The 23,144-nt window shown below is 35.3% G+C and overlaps 2 protein-coding genes across 2 annotated transcripts in view; one reads left to right on the forward strand and one right to left on the reverse strand.

Annotated features, from left to right (window-relative positions):
• The window catches only part of tbx5a (T-box transcription factor 5a), a 43,088-nt gene extending 29,377 nt beyond the window's left edge, over nucleotides 1-13,711 (reverse strand). Inside the window, exon 1 of the mRNA XM_087251199.1 lies at nucleotides 13,638-13,711. The gene's annotated coding sequence lies outside the window, so the exon portion shown is untranslated. The remainder of the gene's footprint in view (nucleotides 1-13,637) is intronic.
• On the forward strand, nucleotides 5,122-11,972 carry LOC147844570 (uncharacterized). The gene is made up of 9 exons (XM_087253002.2): nucleotides 5,122-5,231; nucleotides 5,430-5,576; nucleotides 5,651-5,778; nucleotides 5,853-5,989; nucleotides 7,144-7,237; nucleotides 7,318-7,653; nucleotides 7,746-7,923; nucleotides 8,139-8,266; nucleotides 8,698-11,972. Exons 1-9 carry the CDS (start codon nucleotides 5,138-5,140, stop codon nucleotides 9,010-9,012), a joined length of 1,557 nt encoding a protein of 518 aa, XP_087109128.1. The 5' UTR covers nucleotides 5,122-5,137; the 3' UTR covers nucleotides 9,013-11,972.
• Nucleotides 13,712-23,144: the final 9,433 nt, after the last annotated feature.

Below are 23,144 nucleotides of genomic sequence, written 5' to 3' on the forward strand. Positions count from 1 at the left end.
GCCAAAACGTCTGTTTTGATGTCTAGACCTCTATTAGATTTTTGACTGGCCAAATTCAGTCTTATTCAGTCAGGACGGCTATGCTAAGATGTCTATTAGACGTCTGATTTTGACTGTCTAAATTTAGTTCTTATTTTAGCCAAAACATCAATGTTTAGATATCTAGACGTCTGTTAGATTTATACTGAGTGTCCAAGTGTAGTAGTAGTTTTTTTATCCAAGACGACTATGTTTAGATGTCTATTAGACGTCTATTAGACTTTTGCCGACTGCCCACATTTAGTCTTTTTAGCCAAAGGTTTTTGACTGACTTTTGACTGACCAAATCCAGCCTCTTTTAGCCAAGACGACTATGTTTAGATGTCTATTAGACGTGTGATAGCGACTGACTGCCCAAATTTAACTTATTCTAGCCAAAACGTCAATATTTAGATGTCTATTAGATTTTTACAGAATGCCTAAATTTAACATTTTATTAGCCAAAACGTTTTTGATATCTATTAGATGTGTATTAGAGTTTGTTTAAATACAAAAAATGCTTGCTGGAACACTAAAATGATTATGCTGTAACCCAGCGTTGGGTTAAATATGGACAAACGCAACATTAGGTTAAATTAAATTTACAGTACAATTTTAAACCCAGCTGCTGGCGCATATCTTATGCAGCGTTTGGTTATACGGCATCCCAGTAACTTTTATAGTGCAATATGAGCGTATCTGGATGCATGTCTGAAAACTTTTGATCTCTATTAATAGGCATTGTTGACGGGAACTTACTGTGAGAGAAAGACACGCGCAAAACAGCTTAACGGGGCATTTAATTCAGCAGGACGTTTGAAACGAACACTTTTAGTCTCGGAGCGTGTGTAATGTTTGGTTTGTGTGGCTCGAGGAGGATCCAGAAACTGGTGTCTCTGCCAGCGGTGTGTCCAAATGACTGAACATTTCACACGTCCAGTTTCCTCGACAGGCTGTTATGTTGTCTGGATTGGTATTTGATTATTTCCTCAAAAATATGTCGAAGGAGTCAAACACCAGTTTTTTGCCTAGAAATCACCGGGAGCTCACTGACAGCGCCGTGGGCCTGCGAGGTTGAATTTAAGTTTAATAAACAAATTAACTAGTGCTTAAATAAACAGCTAATCGTCATAGGGATAGATGTCCTGTAAAGGAATATAAATGTGGAACCCGCAGGCCACCAGACAGACGCGTTCTCGAGTCACTTGTTACACCACAGGATAGTAAAGCGCCAGATCTAGTCAAGAAGCTTCAACCCATGAACTAAATATAGCAGCTGATAACCCTGCGCTTCAGAAACAACATCTGGAGAAACTGGTGGGTTAAAAACCACAGGTTTATTAATGGATAATAATCAGAGCTCATTTCTGCAGCCTCGGGCTCTGAGGATCCGTCACAAACATCTATTATTATTATTATTATTATTATTATGATTATTATTATTATGATTATTATTAACATTGAAACGCAGCAGATCATTTGCATGCAATGTTTTGACTCATGGTGTAATTACAGCCCTCTGGTGCAATGAGCTGCTCCTATCACAAACATCACATCACGACTGCATTTTGTGGTTTTATTCTTTAATCCACAAATGTGATTTAATGATTCAAATGCGGAGGAAATTTATTATCAAACTATTTGAGAAAATAAATGCTAAGCGCGTATTCTCTTGTAAAACAACCTTATTGATTTGTGCGGTGATAATCAGTGTTTAAAGGAAGACAGAAGGTAGAAAAAAGGTAACGCATTATTATTATTATTATTATCATCCCAACTCTTTTTCGTCGTGTGCAAGAGAATATCTGCTTGCAGGATATCAGCGAGTTCTTCTAAATTAGATTCAGGTGAAGGTCAGTGGCGCAAAAAGGGGGTATGCAGTATATGCGGCGCATAGGGGCGCCACACATGGGGGGGCGCCATTGTGCCAAAACTATTTTTGAAATTATCCTTACTAAAAGTTTCAAATAAAAAAATTAAATAAATAAATATGTTTTGTTAAAAATGTTTTTTTTTTCATTTTGTATGAGTATAATATTGTATTTTAATAAATAAAAAATTATACCATGAGTTGCATACGTTGGCACACACATTTTAATTCAAAATCAACACAATAACATGCAGTCGCAGAGCCAAGTGTAAAGTGTTCATGTAAATGTAACTTTAGATTTTTTTTTTTACAATTTTTATCAAAATAAAACTGTCAAATCATACATACAGTACAGGTGAGGTCAAAAGTTATAAGAATAATATGAATTTTTTCTTTATTTATTCTTATTTATTATTAACTATTTAATTATTTTGCCTAAATAAGAGGGATCACACAAAATGTATGTTTATGTAAGTACAGACCTATTTCACATAAACCGATATTTCAGATAAAATATTTGGATTAAAAATTCACCTATATAAATATTATATACTTGATTATAATGATTCTTAACCCTGTTAAAGTTGACACATGAACAAATTGTCCGAATATTCACATTTTTTGGAACTGAAATGTTTTTAATCCTTCTATCAAGATCCAGTTTATACAATATACATGTTTTTATAAATTTATTATGTGTCATATTGATACATCAGGCCTTTTGGTAACTTTTTTTGTTCGAAACTATTTTATTTTAGTTACAAAACTTGAACCCGCATACCTCTCAGTATATGTGTAGTTGCGCCCCTGGTGAAGGTATGTGTGTGTGTGTGTGTGTGTGTGGGGGGGGGGGGGGGTAAATTATACATTAACAACCATTTTAATTATTAAACACTAAATGTCAGAAACGCAAAGAAAAAACCCGCAGGCCAGTAGATAGAAGATTCAAAATAATGGTTTAGAGCAGTTTATTGGTTAATGAAGTAATGCCTGCTTTCTTAATAAAAACAATAGTCGAATCGTTCAGGAGTTCTCTAGTTGATTTTGATAATTAAACTTTATTTTGTTGAATCCCTCCATGTGATAAGGGCAAGATTACTTCTATTTTTTTCCCTCCAACTTGCTTTAGTCAAAACAATTTACTAATGTGAGAATGTAAATATAGACCTGACCACTGACGTGGCATGAAGCAGCTTCTCTCCTGAGCGCAGTACATGCGGTTCAATTCAAGTTCTTAAAACTTTTCTGAAAGTTTTAAAAGGAAACACTACACTTGTTGACCCATTTCTGCTATAAGCAGCTGCTTTTACCCTGACATTATTCTATATTTGGCTCTACTAAATCTACAGCATATAATGACTGTTTGTGTTGTCTGAAAAAACAATCCATTTGATTCCTTTTTGGCAACACTGTGCCAATGTTTATAAACTCGCCGAAAGTACTTGCACAGCAAATTGTGAGGTGTTGAATTTCTGGTGTAAGCTCATGTAGTGTTTTAGTGTTAAAATCTAAGTGTACATATACTGTGTTTAACGCTGATGTGGGTTAAATTGTGACTTTAACAGTGTGTATTATTGGTGTTGCCTTTCCATACTCCTCATCGGTGTTAATTGCACATACGGGAACTTGAGGTGACTGAGTCAATACGGTCCGCATTTGACGTTAAACTTTTCATTAATGGCTGCTCCTGCTGGACAGTTTCCTGCCGGAAACTTGACATAAAAGCAATCGAAAGACACGCGAGTCGGAATTTTTACATTTTAGAATTAAGAAGCCGGTTTAGCAACTTTAAAATCCGGGATTGTGGGACTATACCCGTGAATCATTACAGCATCAGCCACACAAAGCCATAGGTGTTGAGGTACGTCATTTTCCTCATTTAATAGCACAAACTTCAGTTTTTTTATTTGTAATGTTATATATACGCCTGGGCTACTTGTTAATTACACAAATTGTCCTAAATACTTTTGTAAAACCTTAATGTCACGAATCATTTTAAATGATTTTTGGCGCGGGATTCTACACCACTTCAGTGTATATTTTACATACAGGACCCCCTCGTGAGTCATCAACACGGAGCGGAGCGATGGCAGCAGCAAGTTTTCCGCTCATTTAATGCCAAAACAGGTGAGTTGTTTTGTACGTGTTATCGAAATTATAACGTAGTAATTTTATTTGAACAAAGAGAGTATTGCAGAGTGTAACGTTACGCTTTCTGCCTTTAACGTTAACGTTACTGCGAATGCCTCATAAAATGTCACTCATAAATTTAGTTTTAGACAGCTTTCCTATCTTTACACATGCTTAAAATCTAAATTTTTACCGTCTGTTTATTCGTTTGTGCGTAAATGGTATGGGTATGTTGTTGAAACTTATTTTAAATGTGATTGAATCAACCAATGCAATCCAATTTATTATTTAACGTCGCAAATTATGTGCTATTGAGCATTTTACACATGGTACACGATGTCTGTAAGTGATTCTGATTGGGAATGTGGAGAATGAATTCGTATCCTTACATGTATACCGTTAACAGCATTTCTTTTACGTTTGCCGTCAGCTAGTGCGTATAATTTTGAAAGATTTTAAGGCGGGTTAATGTACACTGATTTAGTGTTCCTTTTTTCAAACGGAGACTCGACGCCTTGCGTGTCACGCTGGAAAAATAACGAACTATGCATGAAGCAAGTAGAATCAAAAGTAAGTTTTTCCTTTCCATTTTTGCTTGAAAACAAAATCATTAGCTTAACTTTAAGTTATACCGTTTTACATTAAGGATAGCAATTTAGTGTATGACGTCTGCTGCTGTGGTAAATGTTTTATTAATACTGCAAATGTTACTGATAATATATTCTAATATTCGTTTTATCATCTTTCTCCTGGAAAAGTCTAATGTTACTATTTACTAATATTATTTTTCATCGACGTTTGAAGGAAAATGTACTAACCAGTCAATGTTTTTTTTATATTTCGAGTTAAAATCCTGCACTAAGACCGGTTTTGTGCAAAGATTTGAATCTAATGTTTTTTGTGACTTGTCCAACTATTGCAAGAATCCACATAATGTTAAACTCTCCATATTGTGCAAAGTTGGATGTCTACTTTTACATGTCGTTAAAGAAATGTGGTAAACCAGACTTAGAATTTTGAAGAACATTGATATTTATTTATGTAAATGTTTTTCTTTTTTTGTTTGTTAGTGTTTATTACCCAAACTCTATTATAATCATATCTTTTATTTCTAACCAGATGATCTACAGAATGCTGTTTAAAGTACAGTATCAAGCTCGTAAGAGATACATGAAGCTTCCAGTATTGGAATATGATGCCCTTATACGGGAAGGTAAGTTTTCATACAATTTTTTTTGATACCTGGCATTTTTTTTTTTGTTTTTTGGCTAATGTCTCTATATATTAGTTTAGCCTAAAACACGTTTAGAAACAGATATTATGAAACAACTGATGGAAAATTGTAATTTATTTAAATATTTGTTTTTCTATTCACCTAATTATATTATTTATTTTATGCCATTTTGTGTAGTCAAGGAGAAATTTGGTATATCTCCAGATCATACCATTTATTTGGCAGACAAGACCGGAACTGAAGTGGATGAAGATGTTTTTGCTGATATTATGGAACAAAAGCCTGACACACTTTGGACAATTGTTGATTCTATGGCTACAGAAGGTTTGCAAGGCTGCAAATGCAAATATGTGTGTTTTAAATAGTTATGTATTTGTAACATTTCATTTTCTTGTTAGATTCTACTGCCCCACCACCCTCTCAATTTTCAAGTGAAATGAAAACGGTGTCACCAACAGACAGCTGTGTTTCTGTTCTCTCAACAAAAAGACCTCGAACTGACGACCAATTTACTGAGGCCAAGGAGGTAGATTACATGATTAAAACCTATATAAATGTTGCCTTATGACATGATTTGATCAATTTATCTTTGTTTTTAAGCTTGTAAAAGATGTATTGGGGAAAAAAAGTGCAGGGGAGAAGATTTTTCAGGAGTACAGAGCAACTGGGAAAATCACAGATTCTACAAGGCGAATTCTTGTGAATGCTGTAGTTGGAGACATGATTGAAAAACATGGGTAAAGTATATAAATATAAGCTGTTTTTACAATGCATTGAAAATTTTGTCATCATTTACTCACCATTTACTTGTTTTTTTTCTTTCTGCTGAACACAAAAGAAGATATTTGAATAATGTTGTAAACATGTAACCATTTTCCCACTGATGGGTTGCAGCTAGAAGGGCATCCGCTGCGTAAAACATATGCTGGATAATTTGGTGGTTCATTCTGCTGTGGCGACACCAGGTTAATAAAGGGGCTAAGCCGAAAAGAAAATGAATGAATGAACATGTAACCATTGATTGTGCTAAGGAAATCAATGGTTACAGAGTTCTAAAAGAATTTATTAAAACCACTAATTTGTGTTCACTAGAAAAAATAAACTCAATGGTTTCAAAGAACTTGAGAATGAGTAAATAGAGGAAATCTAAATTTTGGGGGACCCATCCCTTTTTAACAGACTTGAACATTCAAATCAAAATCTTTGAACTGTCTAGAAACTTGAGTCCAATTTTGCATATTAAATGGACATTTAAACTAAAACTGAAAATTTACTTGCTATTTGCTCACCCTTAAATAGTTTCAGACCCTTATGGCTTTCTTTATTCAGTTGAACACAAAATAAGATATTTTGAAGAAAGCTGAAAACTTGTAACCATTGACTTTGTTAGTAGCAAATGCAAATACTATGGAAGTGAATGGTTACAGGTTTTCAACTTTCTTCAAATTATCTTTTTGTGTTCATAAAAAAAGTCTAGCAGGTTCGATAGAAGTAAAGTCTGGGTAAATGATTGTTAATATGTGGGGTATAAATGAAAATCGGTTGTACAAAGTGTGTTACCTTGTGCAGCAAAACTGTTGCATCACTTCACTACCTCATCATGGGATAGTAAAGTGTGCATATGTGCATTTCAGAATCTTTGTGACGGTAATTTATCTAAATACTTCTCACTCAGTGTCCTATTAATACTTTGTTTTTGGAAATGGTACTCTGCTTACATACTGTTTCATATGGTAGTATGTGTACTATGTGAGTTTGTACACAGCATAAGTCTGTATTGCTTGTTAAAGATTAAACTCTGCAGAAGCAGCACCCATGTTCTAGTTATTTGTTTTAATAAAGTACACAGTTTAATACATATTACACACTATAATTTTATTTATCTTCATAGGAACATTCCACCAAAAGAAATACGAATTAAATATGCTGTTGGAATAGTGACTCTGTTCCCCTCCCTCAAAGATCCCTACTCCAAAAGAGGCTATGTGAGTTGTTGTTTATTTTCCCTAAAAAAATAAATAGTGTCTTTTTAATTTAACTAAAACATCTTGTTTTTTTATTGCAGGAACATTTTTATGATCCAGAAGGTAACTCTGGATACATAGCCTGGAGACTGAAAACGGTTCAGCGCAACAGTCTAGTCAGTAGGACCAGCATTCCACAAGGCATCTCTGAGAGGAGGGGCCCTATCACTAAAAGAGCATTTTTGACAACGGAGATACAGCTAGAGGGAGATAGCTGCCAGGAAGCCATTTCATTTCTAAAACACTGTTCTGATCTGGAGCAAGTGGCTGCAAAGATGAAATCTACTTTCCAGTATCGCCAGGAACTGATCCGCAATCCTGAAAAGTCGTCATCTGTTTTCAATATATTCCCTAGGTTTCTTGACACAAAAGGCCTGGTATGTGCTGCACCAACTGATGGTGGTTTAAAATGGATTTTAATCTGCTGATGTGACATGACATTTCTGTTTTAATCTATATAAAACATTAGGTGCTTCAAGACTTTGAGTTGCTGTTTGGAGTAGAGACTTCAGCAAAGCTTCTGGAGAAGTGGGGATCTTCTCTTAAACACAAAGTAATTGGAGAAGCCAAAAACCTGACCCAGTCATTTCATCTGAGTCGTCTGATCGAGTCTGCAGAGCAATGTGAAAGCAGTCAAGAAGTTACAGGTAGTTATTTATGTATCACAATAATTGCGTGTTTCTTTTATGGCTTTTAGGCTTTATTATAAGTAATTGTAAGTCATACACATAGATTATCTTGATTTAATTCATGTAGATTGAAACAATTATGGGCCATGGTGTTTTCTGAAAGGATGTGATTAATCATATGCATTTGTTTTAAAAATAATGGGCCATGATGTTTTCCTTTTCTTGACTTTTAGAGTGGGACAGTGACATGTCTTCACTGTTGTTGCTTCTATATCTCCTTCCACCACCTTCAAGTGGAAAGAAGAATATTGTAAAGATCAGTGTCCAAGAAGCATTAAACCACATAGTAAGGTTCCACAAGGTATGCTTTGTGTTTGGGTCGGACTAATTAGTGTTCCAAATGTTCTAAGATGCAAGTTAACAATGGATATTAACTTAAATAGTGGTAAATGATTGCAAAAAATAAAATAATTTAATAAACTAGGCACATTTTGCAATGACTAGTGCTGCACTGACCATGAATTTTCATGAACCATATGATTTGCGTTGTTTTTTTTTTTTTAAATAGCATAAAATAGTCTTGCATAACAATAATGTTGTTTATCACAATATATTGTACAACAAAAATTTGAATTTGTGACAGGCCTACTGTACACACTTTGTGGCTGAATTCAAACATTTATTTTGCAGACGTGTTTGGAGCAAATTTACGTTTGATCTGTAATTCTTAGATGTACATCATACCCTCTTTTGTAAAATACTGAAATTTTTGTTTTACTTTTTTTTTTTCAGTCCTGTTGCAGTTTCGATGACGTGCTGAGGGCAGGACAGACAACACAGCCGTACATCTTGGCAGTCGGAACTTTGAAGAATTGCATCCATGACTATTACATCATTGTGGATGGACAACTCATTCCTTGCAAGGCGATGTCCTCTCTCGCTGCTTTTGATGAGCTTTTCAAAGCACATTATGTGTTCGGGATTTCATATGATGCTGCTTTACACAGTATGTACACGTTTCTTCAAACAACGGTTTACAACATTGACGTTGGTGTCACTCATGAAAGCCCTCGAGTCAGGGATCTTCGAGCCAAGATTCTAAATTAGGACACTACTGCAGAGCTTAAAAATGTTTAGGTGCTTTGTTTGCAAGTTGACTTGCAGTACAGTCAATGATCTAATACGCCATCTAAAACTTTCTCATGCTTTTTATCCTGGCAGAAGATTACAGTTGGTATGCAATCAGGATGATTGTTGTCTAAGATTTGTTTCATATTCAGGGTTTAGAAAACATCTTCAACGTAGGCACAACAGTGAGCTCTCTGACATGTCTTTATTTGAATCCTCCCCGGCTCCTTCTGTTGAAAGTGGACCAGCATCTGTAACACAACCTTCCAACTTAGTTTCAGGAAATCCAGGAACATCTTCAAACACTGATGAGAGAAAGTTGAGAACCCAAGAAATGTGTGCATCAGTTATTGCAAAATTACAGAGTAGTGGAGTAGCCTCCAACGTAATTACATCAGTGGCTGAAAATATGGAAGAGCTTGTGAGTGAATTGCATTCAAACATCAGAGAGGATATTGTTCAGTTGGTATCTGATGATCACAGGTCAGATGTTGAAGAGTATTTTGACCATCTTGACAACCCATTCTCTAATTTCACAACTGAGACAAAATGGAAAAAGTATTTCTTTGAGAACTGGGGTGTTGTAGAACCTATTGAAATACCCTTAGGAGTGAGATATGACAGTAGGCGCAATAGAACTACAGGCACATATGATCAGGTTCCAATTACTGATAAATTTGTATATGTTCCTTTATTGCAGACTTTGAAATTTATGTTCAAAAATGTAGAAATTCAAAAGCATTTTGTCCAGCCAAGTGAGAATGGAGAAATATTAAGAGAGTTCTGTGATGGTAGCTATTTTAAAGAACATCCTCTTTTTTCCAAAGAACAAAATTCTCTTCAGATACAACTCTTTTATGATGACTTTGAAACTTCGAATCCCCTTGGTTCTAAGCATGGAATCCATAAGATTGGAAGTATTTATTTTGTTTTGAGAAACCTGTCATCAAAGGTAAACTCTGCTTTAATGAATATTCATCTTCTGGCACTTTTTCACACACAAGATGTAAAGCGATATGGCTTTAATGCCATTTTGGATCCAATTGTGCGTGACTTTAAAATTCTTGAGACATCTGGAATTACATTACCGATCTCAGAGGATCCTGTCCATGGAACTATAGCTCAAGTAACTGGAGATAATTTGGGAATGCACACACTTTTTGGATTTGTAGAATCTTTTAACTCAAATTATTTTTGTCGTTTTTGTTTGATTGACAAATGTGCTTCACAGAACATTTTCTCTGATGACCACCCAGACATAATACTGCGTGACAGACTTCTACATGCTCAACATTGTCAAAGCCTCTTTTCAGATGCTGGTCCACAATCATCCTTTGGTGTGAAAAAAACATGTTTGCTGAATGAGCTACAGTATTTTAATATTTCGGACAATTTTGCATTCGATATAATGCATGATATATTAGAAGGTGTAGGACAGTTAGAAATGAAATTGCTTTTTAACCATCTATCACACAGCAGCATTATATCTTCACAATCTGCAAGCAATAGAATTTACTCATTTAACTATGGCTTTGTTGAACGTAAGAACAGACCAACAATGATTAATTTTGAACAAGCTGGGAATGGTTTGGGTCTCAATGCTATTCAGACATTTTGCCTTATTAGAAATCTGCCTTTAATTTTTGGAGATCTGGTTGAAGTTGGAGATAAACACTGGAGTTTGCTACTGCTTTTACTTCAGATAATAAATATTGTGTTTTCTCCAGTCATCTCAGAGGGCATGACTATTTATTTAAAGCATCTGATTTGTGAACACCACACACTGTTTAAAGAACTTTACCCAAGGAATCTCATTCCTAAGCACCACTTCATGACCCATTATTCCAGATGCATCAGGAAGATAGGCCCGCTGGTTCATGTGTGGGGAATGCGTTATGAGGCGAAACATCGCTTTTTCAAAAAAAGTGTGAAGAATTTCAAAAATATTACCAAATCTTTAGCGCTAAAACACCAGATGTGTATTGCATACCACTGGGAATCTCAGCCATTTAAGAATATTGACTGTGGGCCTACAACAAGCGTTCAGCTTTGTGACCTGATTGACTGTGAATTCATTGCAGAAAGACTGCAAATTGACAATGAAAGTAATGTAGATCATCTTTCTTGGATTACTTGTTTTGGAACTGAGTATCGGTCAGGCCTTTTTGTTTGTTCAGATTTAAGAGATGACATTCCTGTGTTCAGTAAAATTACTGATATTATTGCATTTGACAGTCAGTATTTTTTGCTGACATGTGAATTTGAAACTGTATGCTTTGTTGAACATCTTCACTCCTTAAAGGTTAAGGAAGAGCTTTGTAGAAAAGTTTCCCTTTTGAATGTTGAAACCTTGTGTTTTTTTTAAGCCATTCGACCTTCAGAGAAGTTATGGATTGGAGGAAAATGACTTTTATATAGTTCCTGTACACGTTTTCATATGAACCACTTTAGTTCAGTGATGGTACATTGCTGAGGCTTTCCTGTATGTTTAGATTTGAAAGATGCTATTTCTGTGCTCAGTAAAACGTCTGATATTGTTTGATGGACAGCATTTTTTGCTTGCTTATGAAATTGAAAGTGTGCTTTTGTTGAACATTACTAATTTCAAGGAAATCCCCCTTTTTGAGTGATTTTTGCTGTGGTTTTAATCCATGTATTTTTTTTAAACAACTGTATGCAAAAATTACTTTTATATTTTTATAAAGCATTTTGGTTCAGGAATGGGGCTTTAGCTCGTGTTGTCTTGTTTATGTTTGGCAGTGACAAGTAAAATATTAAACATTTCCACTGCATTTTTTTCAATGTGACAAATGTTTGTCTAAAAAATGACATTAATGACAAATTAAAGTTTTCAGGTATGAAATGCATATTCTGTAAAGTGATTTAATGTTGCCTGTGCTGTGAATTTTAAAGAAAATAAATTCTGTTTTGTAACTTTCTCCATGATTGCTTAATTTATGCGCTAAACACTTATTTTAATAAGGCTGTAACAGAAGAATTTATTTACATTTTGTTATTATTCCAGGGTGTTAAAATTTTCAAATATACACTTATCTTTATGAGTTTCATGTGTAGAAAATGTTAATTTTTCTCATGTTAGTTCAAAGAAAAATAGAATTTATGCTGAATATGACCTGGCTATGGTGATTGAGTATTTACTATACACTATATCTAGTTTATAGTTTTTACACTCTTAGTGTAAAATTATTTACTCAGCTTAAGTGTATATATTCAACACTTTACAAAGAGTAACTTATACACTGGGCTGGTGGGACTCGTATATACACCAGAAGAGAGTGTAATTTAACACCTGAGGAGTTATATTTACACTGGACAATTTGCCCTGCAGGTGTTAAAAATGTTTAATGTGGTGTGCATTTTTACACTTTAAGTGTAAAATATTTTACACTGCAGAGGTGTACATATTCAACACTTTTCAAAGTGTAATCTGGACACTTGGCTGGTGGGACTCATATAGACACCAGAAAAGTGTTAAATTCAACACCTGTGGTGTAAAATGTACACTGGCAAATTTGCTGTGTGGTCTCTAAAATCAATTAAAACACTACATAACACAAACATATTTTATTATTATTTGTAGCAATGGTAGTAGCAATATTAAAATGATTATATTTAATAATTTGGGAGACGCTTTCACCCAAATAAACTTATAAATGAGAAATCAAAGCATCAATAGAACAAAATATATTAAATATAATGATAATTCATAGAGTTAGTCTAATATAATATTGTAAACAGTATATATACTCGAGAAAGAGATTAATTTTATTGTTATTCTTTTAATTATCTTTTATATTATTATAATTATCAATATTTTATTGACGCGCTTTATAAATTACCAAGACCCCAAAGCGGTATTATCCACATGTCGGGTATACAGGTCAAAAAGCGCATGGCAAATTTATTAAACTTACTTATTAGGATTATTTATGCATTATATATATATATATATATATATATATTGTGTGTGTGTGTGTGTGTGTGTGTGTGTGTGTGTGTGTGTGTGTGTGTGTGTGTGTGTGTGATCCCTCTTGCGTGTTTTAGCGCGGTTCAGCAGGTATTTAGCGCAAAATTGGCGATTGGAAACTTTTGTTTGTCTTCGAGTTTATTGTTATTCAACAATGAAGAATCAAGTTTTACAAGAAAACCTCATGCAGATGTATGAAGAGAATTTCACTCAACATATATTCAGAAAGTCCAGTAAATTACACATATATTTATAATGAAACAGTAACACACATTCATGATATTCTCACATAGTGCTTGAGCCTTAGCCGGGCTTTGTTAATGCAGATTTAAACTTATTAGTTTCTTGAACTATTATTATTATTACGTTTATTTAAAATAAATGCTATTTGAATAAACGCTTAATAAAATGACAATAGCTTTGTAAGTAATCAATAAAACTATAAGATCATAAGTAGAGCCCGTGAAACGTTTCCAAAGTGTTTCCTATATACCTTTATACAACAGTTAACGAGGATTTAACGCATTTAATCAACACACACCGCCTCGATAAACCTGAAAACACACACAAACTACAACACCAAGAGCTTACAGAGAAGAATTAAAGGACTCCAAACCTGAGGGTGAAATCCTTCAGTGCTGTGAGTCTGCCTGAACACACCGTCAAGCGCGCGCGCGCGTGTGTGTGTGTGTGTGTTTGTGTTTGTGAGTGTTTGAGCCTTTCCTCTCATAGCGAAAAACCTGTAGATATGGCTAACTACGTCTTTATTATTATTATTATTATTATTATTATTATTATTATTATTATTATTGCACTCTAAAAATGCTGGGTTGTATCAAGTGCTGAGTCAAATATGGAGGTTTGTGCACACCCAACAGTTGGGTTAAAAAAGTCATTTAAATTTATTGTACAATATTAACTCAACTTTACATTTGTTCATATTTGACACAACATAGGGTTAATAAAATCAGAGTTCATCATCATCATTCATTCATATTCTTTTCAGCTTAGTCCCTTTATTAATCTGGGATCGCCACAGTGGAATGAACCGCTATCTCATCCAGCACATGTTTTCTGCAGCGGATGCCCTTCCAGCTGCAACCCATCACATGGAAAATAGTTTATTATTATTATTATTATTATTATTATTATTACTGTCGGAAAATGCTGGGTTGTTTTAACTCAACGTTGGGTTTGTAATTATTAAAAAAAGGTAATCAAAATGTATCTACATGTATTTAACCCAACTGTTGGGTTTATCCGTATTTGGTCCAACGCAAACATACTATTTAAAACATTACTGATTGCCTTAAATTAAAGTTTAGTAAGTTACCCATCAGTAATCTTTGCTTAAGTATCAATAAACTGACTTACACAGGTTAAAAACAGAAACCTAATTAGCTTAGTATGTTGTAATTAACACAAAACACGGAATTATTGATCATGTTTTCGCAGGGCGGAACGCGATTGACTATTATTGTTGCCTTATTTTGCGTTGAATGAATTTGAGAATTGAAGTATAAACGAGGTAAAGTGTGGGATATTAATATGGCACCGTCACAATGATCACATTATATTGTCCTGGAGCTGAATAGTGCATTAGATGAGCGCAGGTTCGGTGTTGTTATCGTGCGGCCGCTGCTTTACTACAGAAACCTCCGTGCACGGACACACACTGCGCCTTTCAGAGCACGTCAGGAGGAGTGTGTGTTCAGTGTGTTTTCCCCGCAGCAGAAGTTCGTTTTAGCGTGTTTCCTGCAGCAGAAGTCGCATATCTCCGGCTGGGAGTTTGATGTCCGCATGTCGGCCCGGTGGCTCATGATAAGATACCGGAGCGCGGGTCCCCGACAGCTCTCCGCGCGCGGCCCCTGCGCTGAGCTCGGCCTGACACATTCTGCTAACAATCACATCACACACTGGAGCCGCATTCCGCCTTTCGGTCCCCTTGGCGTTTTTTTTCCATTCACTTCCAGAAGAGCCTCCGACCGGCAGCCCGAGCCCACCGGCGCGCGCCCCTCACCGCGCATGCGCACTAGAGCTCACACTGCTGGAGCCGTCGGCATCTTCAGAAGTTCATTAATCCTCCTGTTGACTCACGGGTCAGAACTGAACCAGCAGAACAGCAGACCGAAAAACCAAGCTGTGTTTTTATTTCAGACGCTTAGTGGAGATCCGAACGGTGAAATCCGAATATATGAAGACAACAGGAGGGTCAAAGTCAAGAGCATGTTCCCTAAACACGACTTCTAGTCCCAATGATGTGATTAATGCACACATATTCTACATTCTGTATATGTTGTTTTAACCCAGAGTTGGTTAAAATATGGACAATCTACGCTGTTGGGTTAAAATTTGTAATTTAAATTTAATAAAAATAATAACTCAGTGGCTTTATCTACATTTGACTAGTGTTCGTTAACAACAACCAATAATTGATCACACTCGATAAGACGCTGGGGTGTTTTAACCCAGCATTGTGTCATATTAAATACAGTTGTGTTAAAAAGTGTAATTTAAATGAACAAAAAACAGTAACCCAATGTTAAGTTTAGCCAATGCTGTGTTGATTTTACCCAGCGCTGGGTCCAATATGCACAATCTCAATTGTTGAGTTAAAGTGTAATTTAAAACTAATAACAATATAAAAACCCAGGCGACACGATGGCCTCACAGCAAGAAGGTCTCTGGTTTGAGTCTCGGCTGGGTCAGTTGGTGTTTCTGTGTGGAGTTTGCATGTTCTCCTCATGTTGGCGTGGGTTTCCTCCGGGTGCTTCGGTTTCCCCCACAGTCCAAACACATGTGCTATAGGGGAACTGATCAACTACACTGGCCGTAGTGTATGAGTGTGTGTGTGTGAATGAGTGTGTATGGGTGTTTCCCAGTACTGGGTTGCGGCTGAAAGGGCATCCGCTGTGTAAAACGTGCTGGAATAGTTGGTGGTTCATTCCACTGTGGTTACCCCTGATGAATAAAGGGACTATGCTGAAGGAAAATAAAATAATAAAATTATCCATATTTGACACCGTGTTGGTTTTCGACAACCCATAATTTATTACAGTCTAAAAAGTGGGTCAAATATGGAGAACTGCAACTGTTGAGCTTAAAAGTTTAATTAAAATATATTCATAGAATAATATATTATAGAATAATTAATCTGACGTTGGGTTTATCTATATTATTATTATAACACGTCATGTATTGAAGTGCATTTTCTAGTGTTGTGTAGATTCTGCAGGTCAACAACACTTTATAAAAGCACCTGGGGAACACATTTGAATTCCATGGCTGTTGGTAAATAAATAATTGCTGAATTATGATGTTAGTAGTTTCCACAGTCCGTCATCATACATTTATAGTTTAGTGCAGAATGTTTGCATCGTGAAGATGATGATGATGATGAAGTGTTTCCTCGTTTTCTCGTGTTGATCTGTCGCCCTCTGCTGGCTCTTTATTTTTACAACAACCAATTACAGTGTTGTGCGTAAGTTTGTGAACCCCTTACAGAATCTGAGGCAACAATACTCCATTCAGTTCAGGTGTATTTGTAGAGCGCTTTTCAGATTGACCATCCATCCAGAGCAGCACAGTCAACATTTACAAAGGACTTGTGCAGGTTAGACAGTATATAAACAGTTCAAATATTGAAGTGCATGTTCAGTCAGAGGTAGGTGTTTATGACAAAATAATACACATCATAAAAATTAACGTTTCATTTTAATGATTTATTTTTAATTTTTATATTTATTTAATTTTCTATTGTAGTGAATAAGATGTTTTACATAAAATGTGTTTACATATTTTTATTTAACATATATATGATTTTTAAACGTTCATGCAAAAAATAATAGTAATGTAATAATAATAATAATAATAACAACAATAACAATGATAATTTTTACTATTAATAATGATAATGATAATAATAATAATAATAATGATATTTAATTATAATACCAACAATAATAAAAAATAACAACAACAACAACAACAATAATAATAATTATAATGCTAATGATAATTAATAATAATAATTAATAAATAATAATAAAATAATCGTTATAATAATAACAATAATAACAATAATAGTGATAAATAATAATAATAATAATAATAATGATAATAATGATACATAATAATAATAATAATAACAATAACAATAACAATAATGATAAATAATAATAATAATAATAATAACAATAATAAAGATCAGAAAATGAACTAGTAATAACAAACTCAACTATTGGCTTAATTCTTCATTTGCATTTAAAAAAATCGTCATAAAATGTAAAAAATGTCATTCACAGTATTTTTTTTTTAAATGTAATTTGAAAACGCTCTGTACAGACGTAATATAATGCACAGATCAACTGAACATGCTACAGTACATTTATTGGTGATAAGTACACTTGTTTTCAAGCTTCTCTCATTCCTCAGATGTGAGCTGCTTCTATAAGCACTACTTTAAGGGTTATTTCACCTCAAAATTAAAATGTCCTCCCTATTGACTCACCCTCAGGTATTTCCAAACATTTGCAAATTCTTTCTTCTGTTGAAGATATTTTGAGGAATGTTAGACACGTGTAGTCACTCATCATTGGCATGCGTGTGTTAATTAAATACTATGCAAGTCAATGCTGTTTTTTCCAGCACTCTTCAGAATATCCTCTTTTGTGTTCAGCAGAAGAGAGAAACTGCAGCAGGTTTGGACGCAGTGGAGGATGAGGAAAGCAAAAAAACACATTGGCTGAAGTGTTTAATCAGTCAAATCCAATAATGGGTCAATATCGCCATCATGTGGTGTGACACAGTATTACAGGCGCTTCATCTCAGATTTAAAAATATATATATTTAGTATTATTTTCTTTTTTACCAGTAAAAAGAGATCAAGATATAATATATTTTTTAGATTTTTTAAATTGTTCGATTTAATTTAAGTATTTATTTTTCATTTACAGGGGTGATCTGGCCAAGAGGTCTGCGACATACATCTTTAATAATAAAAAATACAGAGTTTAATCTTAAAACCAAAACAAATTAAGAATATTAAAACATGTGCAGTCAAATCTCTGGCTGTCCTCTCTGATGATGGCTTGAGATTTGATGGACAGAGGAACGCAGTGGTCAAATCCTGCTATTTTCAGCTTTGACTTTTAAAACAGTCAAACCTATTCTATCTAGAAACAGTTTTGAAAAAATAATCCATGCTTTACTTCTAGATTGGGCTGCTGTAATTCACTATATTTATGGATCAGTCAGACAACTCTATCCCACCTACAGTTTAAAATGCTGCTGCAAGCTACTAAAACCATGAGCACATCCCCGCCGTCTGACGCTCTGCACGGGCTGCCTGTGCACTGTCCAGTCACTGTCAGAATGCTTCTCTTGGTTGTTAAATCTCTAAATGGCCTGGCTCCTTCTCACCTGTCAGACCTGTTGACTGAACATCAGCCTGTTGGTCTCTTCAGTCGTCTAATCAGAGACTGTTATGCATCCCGGAGTCGAGGCTGAAATGCAGGGCTGACTGTGCTTTGGCAGTAGCTGGCCCTCTGCATCAGCTCTATATCGTCTCTGTCTGCTTTTTTATTTCTAGCTTGAAAACTTACCTCTTTAATTTTGGCATTATATCAGTGAGAATTGTTTATTTTAGCTATATTGCTCTCTTTGTGATTTGTATTTTGCAGCACATTGGTCAACCTTTGGTTGTGTTTAATAGTGCTATATAAATAAAATTGACATTGACATAAACAGTTCCTGAAAATGAGAAGCATGTCATCATTTACTCACTCGCTTCAACCCTCTGAGTTTCTTTCTTCTGATGAACACTAAAGGAGATGAACGCTGAAGACCTGTAACCATTGACTTCTACAGTATTTGCTTTTCCTCCTCTGGAAGTCAGTGGTTACAGGTTTCCAGCATTCTTCAAAATATCTTCTCCTGTGGCTCTGCAGAGATTATGTGTTCCTCCAGGTGGCGCTAACACCACTATAATCACAGCAGCTGCTGGTTGTGTTCTTGCGCTGTGGAAACTGGTGCTGATGGTGTGTGTATCGGCTTATAGAGGCTGCAGTTTGTAAATATGTGCAGTGTTTGGGAAATGTATAGACATGTTTGACCAAGGAGAAACACTGATGCTGTATATGTGCTTACACATCATGAACACACTCTGCTGGAATAAACCTCAGTGCACGTGAACACTCGCTGTTATTATAAGAAGTTGGAACTCTTCAAATATTACTGATAGCCAGTGCCAAGGTAGAGTCATCATCATAATAACTCATATTAAAAGTGTGCAATAGCGTATTTACGTTCTTATTCATTGCATCTTCAGGTGTTAGTGGTGTTTTTCTGTTGCTTCTTTCATTTGTATTATAGATATTTTCATGCATCGTCATTGTGTTGTGCATTAATCTCCTGTGATGTTTTGAATTGTAAAATAAAATGAGCTTGCATTATATATGAAAATAGCTCCTGCTACCAGCACAGGCAGCATGGAGAGCTGTTAGACTGAGGAATTAGTGAGTACATGTACATTATTCTCCGTCAGTAATGGACTCGGTTTGCTGTAAATTGTTTACATCTCATCACCTCAGTCTTCCAGCAGCTGATGGGGTTTATTCTGTATGATGTACAGCAGCTGGATGTACATTACCCTTTACATAACACTGAAATACTCTATATCTGTGTAAACGGCAGCTGATTGTAGTAGATCGTTAAAGAAATAAACCAGACATCAGTTTGATTGAGCATGATTAATCAGCACTTTTTATTGTTACAGTAATATTTGGGAAAAGTGTTTGTGGATGACAGTGAAATGCAGCTTTGTCTTGTGTTCTGCTCATGATCGGGTGTTGGATTAATACTCAGTCCATCTTTATCTCTACTGCGCTCTTTACACTGTACGTTTGTTACAATATCATATGTGCATTTTGCATTTAAAATATATAAAGATGATCTTTTTAATATAGTTTGATGAAATGTTTATTTCCAGTTGGCCTCCGCTGATTTACTTTAAATAAAAATAATCCCAATATGATCAACATAATGTGCAATATGTGGATTAGGTCTGCACAATATATGATTTCATCGCAATGTGTGCATCTACAATAGTCACATCACAAAGATATGCAATGCTGAGTTGCCTTCGCAGTGTAATTTTTACATTTACATAAAGCATGCGCTGTTTATCTCAGCTTTGTCTTTGCTTTGTTGCATTTATCTACGCTTGTAGTTCATTTCTTACATGTTGTGCATGATTGACTCCTTTACAAAATCCTCCCAGTCAATATTAATATTCAGTAACACTCTCGGGTGCAGTTCTCTCTAGTTGCTTATAAGCATGCATGTTATTGAGATATTGGCTGCTTATTAGTACTTATAAAGCTCATGTTCTGTACGCCCATATTCAACATCCCTAATGCAACCTGATACCTAAACTACCTTAATAACTAATAATAAGGAGGAAATGAGGAGTTTGCTAAGAGCCAAAGTTGAACCTTAAGATAACAGCCTTTAAAGTATAGCAAAGTACATCACAATAAAAACAAAATAACACACTGTCAGATTGTTCCAATATCATGCAGCCCTAATATGATGAATATTTCAGTATTTCTTCCTCTAGTGAGTGAAGGATGTGTGCTGCTCTGCCCTCCATTCCACAATGTGAAAAAGGCTATTGTTATTAAACCATCCTATAATAAAGTGTATTATTCATCTTATTTTCAGCTTAGGTCTCTTGTTTGAGTCTCGGCTGGGTCAGTTGGTGTTTCTGTGTGGAGTTTGCATGTTCTCCCCGTGTTGGCGTGGGTTTCCTCCGGGTGCTCTGGTTACAGTCCAAACACATGCGCTATAGGGGAACTGATCAACTACACTGGCTGTAGCATAAGAGTGTGTGTGTGTGTGAATGAGTGTGTGTGGGTGTTTCCCAGTAATGGGTTGCAGCTTGAAGGGCATCCGCTGCCTAAAACATATGCTGGATTAGTTGGTGGTTCATTCCGCTGTGCAACCTCTGATAAATAAAGGGACTAAGCTGAAAGAATGAGTGAGTGAATGAATTGTTCACATGGTGCGTCAGTAAGCAGATGTGGACAGAAGAGGGCGCTGATTGGCCACACATGGCGGATTGTGGAGCTGTATTTAGTTGTGCAGACTGATGGAGCAGAGGTTGATGTTTCCGTCAGCATGTTTACATTTTAAATGTCCTGGTTCTATTATAATAATATAATATAATATAATATAATATAATATAATATAATATAATATAATATAATATAATATAATATAACATTCTGTTATGCTATTCCATATTCTATTAATATTTATTATGATGCTTCATGGTTTGAGTCTCGGCTGGGTCAGTTGGTGTTTCTGTGTGGAGTTTGCATGTTCTCCCCGTGTTGGTGTGGGTTTCCTCCGAGTGCTCCGGTTTCCACTATAGTCCAAACACTGTGTATGGATGTTTCCCAGTGATAGGTTGCAGCAGGAAAGGCATCCACTGCGTTAAACAATTGCTGAAATAGTTGGCGGTTCATTCCGCTGTGCAACCTCTGAAATAGAGATTAAGCTGACGAAAAATGGATGATTTATTTTACTTATTAATATAATGTATTAATTAAAAATGTTTTAATGTTGTTTTATTTTATTAATTAATTATTTTAATTTAAATAAATGTAATTTATATATTTTAAATAATCTAAATGAATTATTATTATTATTATTATTCATGAAAAATAAATGAACACTAGTTTATTGTAGTAACATTCAAAGTTATATTACATATAGTACAGTACAGTACAGTTCAGTATTGTACAGTTTGCATGTAATTACTGTCAGTATTTTACTGTAGTAAATGCTGAAGTGTGCTGTATAGTGAACAGTGTGCAGACGGTGTTTCTGTGCTGAGGAGTCTCTGCTTCTCCAAACTGAGCTCGATCAACAGGTTGTAACACACATCAGCCAACAGTTCACAGCAGCTTTGTGTTACAGCAGATTTGACTGTTCTTTTGATCGTCTGCCAAATCTGTGTGTGTGTGTGTGTGTGTGTGTGTGTGTGTGTGTGTGTGTGTGTGTGTGTGTGTGTGTGTGTGTGTGTGTGTGCTCAGACTGAAACACATGAAAGGCAAGACTGCTGAAATGCAGGAGTGAACGCCGAAAGCAGGGGTGGAGGTGTAAATATGGCGTGCGTGCGTGCGTGTGTGTGTGCGTGTGCATGTGTGTGTGTGTTTTCCCTGAGATGAGCAGTATGGAGATGAGTCACTGAAGCAGAATCTGTAAACTTTACCGTGACTCATCTGAGCAGCGCATTGGTCATTGAGTGCAAAGTGTGTGTGTGTGTGTGTGTGTGTGTGTGTGTGTGTTGCAGCCATCAACTGTTCCCATATCTGGGTGTGGTGGAAACAGCCACATCAAAAAATAAATCATCAATCAACTAAATATCCTGTGTGGATATATTAAAATGTGATAAATACAAGTTAAAGTCAGATTATCCCCTTATTAATGCTGGTTTTGTTGATGAATTAACGCCGGAGAGCTCCAGATGAGGATTTTCTGTCTTGAGTTTGATCGTTTAATTGCACTGCATGTAGGAACATTGTGGAGAATCTATTTTAGGATCTGCTGAGGTGTTTGTGTGATTGACTCCGCTATTAACAGCACTTGTCATTTGTTTTCTAAACATTCAGACATTTTTAAATAGTTTATTAAATACTTTCTGAATTATTGCTTACGCTGCCGAGTGTTGTCTCACTATCTATAGAATGCTGCATTGTTACAATTTAAATAAATTAAATGTAGTAATGTTCAACTCAATTTGTTTGTAAGTTCAGCCCAAATAAGTTGTTAACTTAAAAACATTAGTAAGTCCTGGTAATCATCGTTGAATCATATTTTTTCAGTGTAAATGCACAAACCCAAGTCAAGTTTTTCAATTAAATGTAGAGTTCATGCTTTAACCCAGTGCCTGGTTTGTCCATTTTTGACCCAACATTGAGTTAAAGCAGCCCAGAATTGTAAAACTGTAGTATTCTATTAAACAACTTAATTAACATTTCTAAATCTGTTTAGAAATTAAATATAATGTTGTATATATTATATTAATTATGGTTAGTTTAAGAAGAATAGATTAAGG

Source organism: Danio rerio, chromosome 5 (assembly GCF_052040795.2).
Source record: "Danio rerio strain M-AB ecotype USA chromosome 5, GRCz13ab, whole genome shotgun sequence".
NCBI lineage: Eukaryota > Metazoa > Chordata > Actinopteri > Cypriniformes > Danionidae > Danio > Danio rerio.

What these genes read in the sequence shown, in the direction of transcription:
- LOC147844570 (XM_087253002.2), top strand. Translation starts at nt 5,138, where the DNA reads ATGATCTACAGAATGCTGTTTAAAGTACAGTATCAAGCTCGTAAGAGA. An exon ending in AATTTACTGAGGCCAAGGAG is followed by an intron (nt 5,779 to 5,852) that starts GTAGATTACATG and finishes TTTGTTTTTAAG; the next exon opens with CTTGTAAAAGATGTATTGGG. An exon ending in ACATAGTAAGGTTCCACAAG is followed by an intron (nt 8,267 to 8,697) that starts GTATGCTTTGTG and finishes TTTTTTTTTCAG; the next exon opens with TCCTGTTGCAGTTTCGATGA.